This window comes from Brassica napus, chromosome C4, assembly GCF_020379485.1.
Source record: "Brassica napus cultivar Da-Ae chromosome C4, Da-Ae, whole genome shotgun sequence".
Lineage (NCBI taxonomy): Eukaryota > Viridiplantae > Streptophyta > Magnoliopsida > Brassicales > Brassicaceae > Brassica > Brassica napus.
In genome coordinates this window covers 30,387,103-30,399,023 of record NC_063447.1, presented here as the reverse complement: position 1 = coordinate 30,399,023, position 11,921 = coordinate 30,387,103, and the positions used below count along the sequence as shown (strand labels likewise).

Sequence of the window (11,921 nt, the reverse complement as noted above, 5' to 3'; positions counted from 1 at the left end):
AATCATTTTCCACTTCCATTTATTGATCAGATGCTTGAGAGACTTGCAAACCATCCATTCTATTGCTTTCTTGATGGCTATTTAGGATTTTTCCAAATCCCCATACATCCCAATGATCAAGAGAAAATGACATTCACATGTCCTTATGGTACCTTTGCATAGTGAAGAATGTCATTTGGTCTATGTAATGCTCCAGCCACCTTTCAAAGGTGCATGATGTCAATTTTCTCTGATCTAATTGAGGATGTTGTGGAGGTGTTTATGGATGATTTCTCTGTCTACCGATTTTTCGTTTTCTGCTTGTTTGTTAAATTTGTGCAGGGTCCTACAGCCATGTGAAGAAACCAACCTTGTGATGAATTGGGAGAAGTGTCACTTCATGGTTAAAGAAGGGATTGTGCTGGGACACAAGATTTCAGAGAAGGGGATTGAGGTGGATAAGGCCAAAATTGATGTTATGGTTGGTTTGCCCCCACCAAATACAGTGAAAGACATCCAAAGTTTTCTTGGTCATGCTGGGTTCTACAGAAGATTCATCAAGAACTTCTCCATGATCACTAGACCATTGACCAGGCTGCTGTGCAAGGAAGCCACTTTCATCTTCGATATGGAATGTCTACAAGCCTTCAAGAAGCTGAAAGGTGAACTCATCAGTGCTCCGATCGTCCAGCCACCTAATTGGGATCTCCCCTTTGAGATCATGTGTGATGCTAGTGACTATGATGTGGGAGCTGTTTTGGGACAGGAGAAAGATGGCAAGACCCATGTGATCTACTATGCGAGCCAAAACCTGAATGATGCTCAGATGAGATATGCCACAACAGAGAAAGAGATGCTAGCTATTGTCTTTTCCTTTGAGAAGTTCAGAAGCTACTTGGTAGGATCTAAAGTCATTGTCTACACAGATCATGTTGCGTTGAGACACCTTTTGGCAAAGAAGGATGCAAAACTCAGGCTCTTGAGATGGATTCTTTTGCTTCAAGAGTTTGATTTAGAGATCAAGGACAAGCCAGGAGTTGAGAATGGTGTAGCTGATCACTTGTCCAGGCTGAGAGTGGAGTGTGGCATTCCTATTGCGAAGGACTTCCTGAGGAACAGATCATGGCTATTGGAGCAGTGATGGCAGTTTGTGAGACTGGTAGGAAGCTTGAAGAAGTCAAGGCAACAGAGGAGAAAGAACCTTGGTATGCTGATTTAGTAAATTACCAGGAAAAGAACCTTTGAATCTTGTGGGCTATGCCAAGAAGAAGTTCTACAAGGATGTGAAGAGATACTACTGGGATGAGCCCGACCTCTACATTCTCTGCAAGGATCAACTTTATAGGAAAGTGGTTGCTAATGAGGAGATTGATGGGATCCTTACACAGTGTCATGGATCATCCTATGGAGGCCACTTTGCTACCTTCAAGACTGTTACGAAGGTGCTACAAGCTGGATTCTGGGGGCCACATATGTTTAAAGATACACAGGACTTTGTTTCAAAGTGTGATTCATGCCAAATGAGAGGGAACATCACAAAAAGGAATGAGATGCCTCAAAATCCAATCCTGAAAGTTGAAGTGTTTGATGTATGGGGTATAGACTTCATGGGGCCATTTCCATCATCTTTTGGCAACAAATACATCCTTGTAGCTGTTGACTATGTCTCCAAATGGGTGGAAGCTATTGCAAGTCCCACCAATGATGCTAGAGTTGTAACCAAGATGCCCAGGAGCACCATCTTTCCAAGGTTCGGGGTTCCAAGAGTTGTAATCAGTGATGGAGGGACTCATTTCATCAACAAACTGCTTGAGGGACTTCTCAAGAAGAACGGTGTTAAGCACAAGGTAGCAACTTCTTACCATCCTGAAACAAGTGGTCAAGTTAAGATTTCTAACAGAGAGATCAAGTCCATTGTGGAGAAGATTGTGGGGATTACAAGGAAGGATTGGTCAATTAAGCTTGATGATGCGCTTTGGGCTTATAGGACAGCTTACAATACACTTCTAGGGACCACACCTTTCAACCTAGTGTACGAGAAAGCTTTCCATCTGCCAGTGGATCTTGAGTACAAGGCACTATGGTCAGTAAAGTTGCTGAACTTTGACATCAAGAGTGCTAAGGAGAAAATGCTTTTTCAGCTACATGAGCTTGATGAGATAAGAATGGATGCTTTTGAGAACTCAAGGATCTACAAGGAGAAGACTAAAGCTTTCCATGTCAAGAATATCCTGAAGAGAGAGTTTAAAGTAGGAGATCAAGTTCTTCTCTACAACTCTAGGCTGAAGTTATTTCCAGGAAAGCTTAAGTCGAGGTGGTCCGGTCCTTTCAAGGTCAAGGAGGTTAGTCCATATGGAGCAATAGCCAGGTCGCTCGCATTTTCGCCGAATCACGACGCAAAAAACGACCCGGGAGCGACCTCTCGCAGCGACAACCTCAAGTCGCTCCCGAGCCAGTCAGGTAAGTTTTCTTCGTTTTAAACCCGGTTTAGTTAAAATAACCAATCCCCAATCTACCTAAACCGAACCGGATGCCCCTAAACCTACCCAACACCCACGATTTCATCTTCCTCACCTTCTCCTCCTCTCATAAACACTCATACTCTCTCAAACTCACCCACACAAAAAATCCCCTAACTCTCTCAATTCTCACCCAAAGCAACAAGTTCTTGTTTCTAAATCCAAGCTTTCGCCCCTGTAGTCTATTCCTCACCATCCATTCACTATTTCCTTTCATCCAAAGCAATGTATTGAGTTTTTAAATTCAAATTCGTAGGTCCATGAACCCTAGAATTTGAAAATCAAAATTTGGTCATTTTCTTGCTAGATTGTGGTAAAATAGACTAGGAAAAGCTTATCTATCAAGTTGGGTTGTTGAATTAATGGTGAAATTGAGTCTAATTTGAACTTTGGCAAACTTAGGGTTCATGGATTTGGGGGTTTTCAAAATTGACCCCAATTGAGTGTACTAGTGGGTAAGTTAGTATGTTAAGGTGTTGAAAGGTTTGATTAAAGAATTCTCTCATTCTAAAACCACTTTGATTATTGAATTTTACTTGTCTTGTAATTTTCAAATTTTTAAAAGATTGAGAAGTGTAAGTCTTTACTCTTAGCTTGATTGCTTAATTAACTTGAGTTTAAATTGCTATTCATTTGTTGAGTTTACTCTTGCAATTTTCATTTGCAAAGTTCATCCACTTATCCCTTTCCAAGTTTTGAATTTTTCAGGTACCAATGTTTAAGAAAACTAAGGGAAAGTCGGATGCTGAGAAGCAAGAAGCTGAGAGACAAGAATCTGCATTGAGAGGGAAAGATTTATCCTCGGAGCAGACTAGCTCTGGGACACAGAGGACTTCTCGACAGCAAACCTTGGCTGCAAAGAAGGCAAAAGAGCAGGAGAAGAGGGCAGGAAAAAGTGTAGCAGTTGCCACAGACGAGGAGAGTGGCGATGAAAGTGCAGATGAGCAGGCTCCTACAAAGAGGGCCAAGATGTCAAAAGGGAAGGAGGTTGCTATTGATAGAGACAGGGCAAAAACTCCATCTGCGGAAGAGCTGTATCATCATTTGCTGAATGGGGTGACTTAGACTCCAACCAGATTCGCCGACCTTGATTTGCTGAAGGAGTTGGATCTCGATTATGATATTGAGGCAATTCTGGGGCACCTGAAGATGCCCAAACTCCTCACCATGGCCTACCCTGTCTACAGGGATGTCTCCTGTCAATTCTTGTCTTCCCTTGAGGTCACTTACCATGACGCTCCGCACGTGAGGCAAGGATGGGGCAAAATCAGGTTCAAGGTCAATGGGAGAGACTACAACATGAACTTCAAGGACATTGGGAGAGTCATGGGTTTCCAAGACTTGGCAGACTACTTCCTTCCCAAGTGTGAAAACCTCCCCACCGAGCTTTGGAAGTTGATCACTGGAAACAAGCACTCTACCGGGGCTGACAAGAACTCACATATCCGGCACCCGTCTGTACGCTACCTCCATAGGATGCTCGTTCATGCATTCTACCCCCGGAAGCAAGCTGGTAATGTCACCGAGGAAGACATGCGACTGCTCTGCCCGGGTATCCGCCCCTACGCCCCCCCTGGAGTGTTGCCCCTTCCAAGCACTGATATCTATGCTACCTTCGGGATGGTCAGCTTCTTCGTGAATTGTCTCGAGCACTACAGAGACTGGACATGGTACACCTCTGATTCGCGCCCAAAGGTTGGGATAGGCGGGATGATCACACCACTGCTCCAATTTCTGAATGTTCCTTTGGGAAAGGACGCAGCAGAGCCTAAGTTCATTGATGGCACTTACTTGAGGATTGCCACATATTTCAGTGGGATGTATGGGAAGGACTACGTCTACCACTACTACTTGAAGGGCAAGCCGGTCGAAGTGGTTCTTCCAAACCAGAACCTGACGAGCTTAGAGAGACCTGGAGCTATCAGCTTCAACATATCCCAGGAAGACTTTCTTGGAGAACACGTGTCTCTCGGTCCCATTGCTCCACCAAGGAAAATGAGTGTTCCGATGAGACATTACGAACCTCCTAGGGAAGCATCTGTACCCATCTATGGACCTCCGCGCTACTAATTCATGCCACATGATGGGGTTCTTCCTCCTGGTGCGCTTTGTGACGCTCATGAGCATATTGGTCGACTTCAGAGATGGAACAAGGCACAAGACAGGACAATAGAAAATCTGAAGGACAAGTGCAAGGCGCTGAGCAAGACGGTGAAGAAGGAAGCAAAGACTTCAGCCAAGTTCATGAAGAAAGTGGCCGATGTCTTGACCAGAGGAGGAATAGCTGGATGTAGCTCAGCGGACTTCGCCTTCGCGAACACATCGGTACCCCAGCCCCCACCTCAGCCTACTGACCTTCGTTTCCCCCTCACTGATAGACAGCTCCAGCGAACATGGAGGAACCCACCCATTCAACCCTCCACCTCAGGAAACAAGTCTCCATCCCTAGCCTCTTCAGATAGTGAGGTTGAGATTGATGAGGTTCAGAGCCAACAATGGTATGGAGACTGCAGCTCCGCACCTGGGGGTTACTGCAGCTCCGTTCCCACCGGACGACGACGATGCTGGGGCCTCTGCCCTTATTCACTATCCTTGAAGGTACTTCACTATTTTCCCTTGTATATACCATCTCATTTTTGCATATTAGCTTTCTCTTGTGGGTATCTCCCTCTACTTGATAACACATAGACTATGTAACTTAAGTTTGGGGGAGGTACCAAGTATTTGATCATGTTTGCTTTGATGAATTTGCATTGAGTCTTGCACACATACCTTTTTGCATAAAAAAAAAACATATAGATTGCATCACTTGCATTTTTAGGAGAGTCTAGAGCATATATGTTGTATTCACTTGCATTGGGAGCAATGATTTAAGATGCCTTGTAAAGAACACTATCTCACACTCGAGTAGCTATTGCATCTCTCAAAAAGCCTTGTATGTTTCGAGCCTTGAAAACTCTTCCTGAATCTCATTAGTTGCTGAAACTCAATCTTTGAAGCCAACTACAACCTTATTTGAACTGAACGAACTTAATGCTTCTTGCTTATGGTCCCTTGTGTACTGAGTCATGGATATACACACTTGAGTTGTCACATCCTTTAGGCCAATCTTTTTGACAAACTCGAGTGGTACACCACTCCCAAAACCCTTTTCTCCTTTTAAGCTTTCATTGTTTGATGAGTGAGGCCTTTTTCGGAAAGTCTTACATGTGCATAATGTTGAGAGTATCGAGAACGACAATGCTTGATCTTCATTCTTGCTAGATTAGGCACTCTATTGTCTAGCTATAGGTGGGGGGGGGGGGGTGAGTATTGTGATTATGATTTGGAAGCATGAAAAGAATAGACTCTTTGTGTTTAAATGGATAATCTTATTAGAATTAGTAGATAAACATCTAGCTCGAGTTTATGAAAAGTTTTGGCCCCCGGAAAAAAAAAAGAAAAATATAAGAAAAGAAAGAAAGAAAAAAAGAAAAAAATAATAATAATAGAAAAAAGAAGAAAAAGAAAGAAAATGGAGCTAGCAAAGTTGTTAGGAGCTAAGATTGTTTTGAAGTTGAGAAAAATCCGTTATAGATTTCAAAGAAAAAGAGTTTTATGTGCAAAGTGTTCTTGGGATCTTTTGGTGAGAGACGTGAGTTGGGTTTGACATTGGGAAGTGATCGTGTAACTTGTATGTTTGGAAAAAGGGTAGAACAATGGAGATTGAGCATTGTATACATGAGTTGGTCCCTTTCTTAGATATCTTATGTGCAATGTCAAGGCTACTTGTTTTGAGAGTAAACCACCTTAAAAGATCATGTATCTTGAACCTCTTGACTCACTTGAATAAAAGCCTTCCCTTTAACCAACCAAATGATTTGAACCAATTGACCATTTGCAAGAATTCACTTGATGTTTTATGCTTAATGAATGTGAGAGTTGGTTGATTTGAATGTGTGGATGCTTGATGATGATTATAAGGGCAAAAAGAGTTGAGATAAGCCTAGAGAAGCTAGAGTATAATAAGAGAGTATGCTCATGTTAGATTTAAATGTTGAATTGAGTGCTAGATGTGTTTCTTTTGGCTATGAGCTCCCACCTTCAAACCTCTCTCCCAATGAGTTCTACAAAGTTCACTTGTGGACAAGTAAAAGAACAAGTTTGGGGGAGTTGATATCTTGCATATTTTCATTGTGTTATTCACTCACCCATGTGCATTTTGATCATATAGACTAGGATTTAGGCATGTTTATGTTGCATTTTGCATACATAAGTCTTTATTAGGTATTGGAGTACCGCATGGAGTTCTCGGAGACATTTGGGTGTATTTGGAGCTCAAAAGAGGTGTACAGGTGATCATTAGACGAGCAGAGCGTTGGGAGCGACCCTCCCGGAGCGACACCGTCAAGTCGCTCTGACCTGCCTTATCAGAGCGACCTTACCAGAGCGACGCGGAGAAGTCGCTCGCGTTTTCATCGCTCGGATACACGAAAATGGGCCCGGAGCGACGTCTCGCAGCGATCCCTCCAAGTCGCTCCCGAAGCCTGGAGCGACCTCTCGGAGCGACTACTGGAGGTCGCTGCGCGCCTCTTGTTTGCTCGAATTCATGTTTACTCAAGGGCCTTTTGGTCATTTCATTATGTACGTTTTTACTTTCTAAACCTAAGTTTAAGTACCTTTTGTAAGCCAGGGAGGCAAATTATCTTTTTTATCAAAAAGAAAACCACCAAAAACCTCTTGGAAAGTTCATCTCTTTGAATCAATTTGATCATTTTGTTATTGCAATTCTGTTGTTTTCATATCTATTGTCTGTATTTCTCTACATGATTAATCTGAAATCCAATATGGGTTTAAGAGGAATCATGAAGAGTAGTGAGTAATCCACTCTTGAATTCATGGGTTAGGGAGATTAAGGGTGATTAGGCTAGATCTAGGATGTTATAGTGTAGATTCTTCTTATTCCTTGCTAGTAGAGTATTTATAATGCACCTTCTGAGTTGGCATCTCAAAAGTTGATCTTTAGGCATTTTCCACACACAAGGTGTTTGATGAAATGCCTGAGACAACTCTCCTAAGTTTTTAACATACTTTACCAAAGACATTTGTTGTTAAAGGTGTTAAGATAGCCAATAGACTTGTTAGTAATGATGGCTTTCATATTTTTCAGCCAAAGACATTTGATGTTTGAAATATGTTAGTAAATGAACATTCATCTAGACATATAGTTTGTTTAAGATTGTGTCTAAGCTTAAGGTTGATATTTTGATTGATCATTTATCATCCTTAGTTCGAAACTTGATCACCCAAGGTCTAATTTCTATACCATTGAGTTCTCTTTTATCATAACCAAAGAAAATCACTTCTTTTATTGTTTTATTGTTCTGTTATTGCATTTTATTATTAGTATTAGTTTAAAATCATCCAAATTGTCGGTTGCACTTAGATTAAGTACGCACTTATATTCTCGGTACTTTGAATCCCTTAAAATTGGTTCGACAATCTTTTATACTACATCATATATCTTAGGAGACTTGAAAACTCCTAACATCATAGCGTTCTTCCTGTTGAGAGGGTAGAATCTCTGGTGCAATGGTTATGCGGTCGAGTCTTTAGATTCTCGCTTCGACATGACGTTACCCGAATTTGGAAAATCCAAGCTAAGTTAATCAATCACAACACTTCAACACCAAAACCCAAGACTCAAAAGACAAAGAAAAGATATTAAGGGGTATATAAGTAATGATGTTGCTTCTTTAACCGTTACTTTCACTTGTTATTATCAAACATAAAGTATTAACACTACTTTCTGGTCAACCTTTTCTTTTGGTACATAACTGCAACAGCAATTATTGCATCTCCTTCAACAAAGATGAAATTAAAACCTAGGTTGCATGTTAAATTAAGAAAAAACTTTTTAAATGTGCATCTACTCTCAGCAAAAATTTGATTAAACCGTTTGGTTTAAAGCAGGCCTTCAATCATAAAATCGTTTAAAACTCGGTTACATCCTGAAAAAAAATGTAACACATGTTTTTTAGACTTATTCTTATTCTTGAGCTTACTTCTTAGGTGAACCTCTGAACCGACAAATAGAATTGTGTTATTTCATATTTGATATCATTTATAAGAGAAAACAAAATATTGTCAAATTTATTATGTTTTTAAAATAAAAAAAAAGTAAAAAGAAATAAATAAATAAAAAATAGTAGCAATTAGAAAAAAATATTTTTAATGTCGTCAGTGAAAAAACTACACCGTAAATCCTAATCCCTAAACCCTAAATCCTAAAACGTAAACCCTTGGATAAACTTTAAACCATTGGATAAGTCCTAAACTCTAAATCAAAAACACTAAAACATTCAAGGTTTAGGGTTTAGGATTTACGGTTTAGGGTTTAGGGTAGTGTTTAGTGTTTTTGATTTAGAGTTTATGATTTATCCAAAGGTTTAGGATTTACCCAAGGGTTTAGGGTTTCAGATTTAGGGTTTAGAGATTAGGATTTAGGGTCTAGTGTTTTCTGATGACACTAAAATATTTTTTTTAAATTCTTTTTTTCTGTAATTACTTTTTTTTTACCTTTAAAAAAAACCTAATATAACTTGACAATATATTATTTTTTTTAAAAGATATCGAATTTGAAATAATAAAATCTTATTGAACCGAGAGGTTCAAGAATAACTCTGTTTTTTAGTGTGTCTTTATTGGGAATCATTAAGTTTAACCAAGACTAGAATACGACCTGAGTATTTAAATTTTATCTTTCTTTTTTTTTTTTTTTTTTTGACAACGAACGGTCATTCTATAACTCAAAGAACTTGAGATGGTCTGGGTAACCAGACAGGAATAGAACAACCAATGTAACAAAGCTTCCTATAAAAGGATCTAGCAGATTTAGCTAACGAATCAGATATTCCATTTTGTGCTCGTGGGATGTGAGAGATCTTGAATTCTGGAAAACATAGCTGGAGCGTCTTTATTGCCTCCAATTCAGTCGCGAAACTTGGCCAAGCTTGAGGTTCTCGTATCATTGCTATTAGGTCTTTGCAATCTGTTCCAAATCTCTGACACGAAGAATGTAGAAGCATGCTCTCCATTGCCCACCTTAGTGCCTCCACTTCCGAATGCAAAGAAGTCTCTCTCCTACTTAAGTTGCGCATTCCCATAAGCTGTGTCTGTCCCAGACTATCCTTCCAGACCCATCCGCAACCACTAAACTGTGCCATGGAAGTCCATGGTCCATCCACCATACATATATTATCCAAGCTTATGGCTTGGAGTTCCTCATTGTGCAGCTCACGTGGGTTATCCGGTATCCTCTCATTGGCATTAAACCAAGCCTGGCATTCACTTTCAGCATATCTAACTAGTTCCATAGGGTCTCTGTCTATTCCTCTAAACAGTTTATCATTTCAGGCCTTCCAGATATACCAGATTATCCAAGGATAAGGTTCTCTGTCAAGCTCTGGTGCATCAATGTTGTTCTTCCTCCAGAAGAGATAATCCATGTTGGCGTAAATACTTGTTAGAGGAAAGATGTCAGGAGCAGATGGTGTTGATGCTAGGGACCACACTTGCAGAGCTGGAGGGCATTCAAATATGGCATGAGTTACTGTTTCTTCTGATTCTCCACACCTTGGACAGTAGTTATCACATCTCATGTTTCGTCGTACTAGATTCTTTGTAACAGCAACTTGTCCAGTTATCAATTGCCACATAAGGTGACACATCTTCTGGGGTGCTTTTACCTTCCAAACAAAGGCTTGGAGTTTGGTGATGCTCGGTTCCAGGATCTCCTTATCTTCTTCATTCCTCATTAGGTTCCGTGCTACCCAATATCCCGATTTAACTGTGTATTGGCCATTTTTGGTATAATTCCAGCAGAAGGAGTCTCTGTGGTGAGTTGAGCTTATGGCCAAACTCTTAATGAGGTGTATATCATCTGGATTGACATACTTTTCTAGTAATCCATCATCCCACTCCCTTGTTTCCCCATTAATGAGATCACTAACTCTCAAGTTTGGACGGAGGACTGGAGCAATAGGTCTTGCCGGCCTAGCTGGTGTAGTAGGGATCCAAGCATCCTCCCAAGCCCTAACCTCATATCCAGAATGAATTTTTTGTCTGATCCCCAAAAGTAGTAATTTTCGTGCCGCTGATATACTGGACCAGACGTAGGATGGGACACTCACAGAATGCAATCGTAACGGCGAGCTCATTCTATAATATCTTCCTCTCAATACTCTAGCTACTAACGAGTCGGGGAATTGGACTAGTCTCCATAGTTGTTTGGCTAGTAAAGCCAGGTTGAACTCATGGATCATACGGAAACCAATCCCGCCCTCTTCTCTTGGTAAACACATCTTCTCCCATTTAGCCCAATGAATTCCTCTCTTTGGTGGATTTGAGCTCCACCAGAATTGTGCAATGGCACTTGCGAGGTTCTCACATATCTCCAGCGGGAGCAAAAAGGTAGACATAACATATGTCGGGAGTGCTAACAGTATAGATTTTATCAAAACTTCCTTTCCTCCTTTTGATAGCCACCTCCCCGTCCATCCATTCACTCTATGCATTAATTTCTCCTTCAGGAACGCAAATAGCTTGCATTTAGATCCGCTGATATCTTCTGGGATTCCAAGATATGTTCCCATACCTCCCTCATTCTGTATCCCCAGTTTATCCTTGATTTGCTGTCTGAGATTTACACCTATCCTCTTACCAAAGAGTAAAGAGGATTTGTCAAAATTGATACACTGTCCTGATGCTTTCCCATATTTGCTGACTATTTTCATCATTTCTTCACATTCACGGGGCTCCGCCTTACAGAAGAACAGGCTATCATCAGCAAAGAGAAGGTGAGATACCGAGGGACACGCACGTGTAATACGCATCCCCGTTATCTTACCTTGATTCTCTGCATGATTAAGAAGGCTAACGAGCGCTTCCGTGCATAGAATAAATATGAAAGGAGACAAAGGATCTCCTTGACGTAAACCTCTGTTCGGGACTATATTTCCCCTTGGTTGCCCATTCATGAGCACCTTATATTTAACCGTAGTGATGCACCTCATTATCCAAGTGATCCAGACTTCAGATAATCCCATCTTGCGCATAACTGCTTATATAATTTGCTTATAATTTGCTTATATGATAAACCGGCTTTTAACATTGTAGTTTTGTATACTGTTATCATTCCTCCCAAATTAAACGTATTTTACTCTGGTGTTGTGTATTTTTTCACGATACATTGTATTATGTTATTGGGGCTTACGTTGTCGTCGGATGATATTTTCCATTTTTAGCAAAACTTTTATATATATTTTTTCAATAGAGATTTTACAACTTATTTAAAATTTTAAAATACGTATTTTAAATTTTTGTTTAAGTTTTAATCCATTTATTACTACTTTGTTATTTGATTTTCTAATCAGAGTAGGCAAT

At 40.5% G+C, this 11,921-nt stretch overlaps 1 protein-coding gene across 1 annotated transcript; it reads right to left on the bottom strand.

The window, feature by feature from the left end:
• Positions 1–9,286: 9,286 nt before the first annotated feature.
• Positions 9,287–9,853, bottom strand: LOC106404032. Its single transcript, XM_013844793.2, has one exon. The coding sequence runs from the start codon at positions 9,851–9,853 to the stop codon at positions 9,287–9,289; it is 567 nt and encodes a 188-aa protein (XP_013700247.2).
• Positions 9,854–11,921: the final 2,068 nt, after the last annotated feature.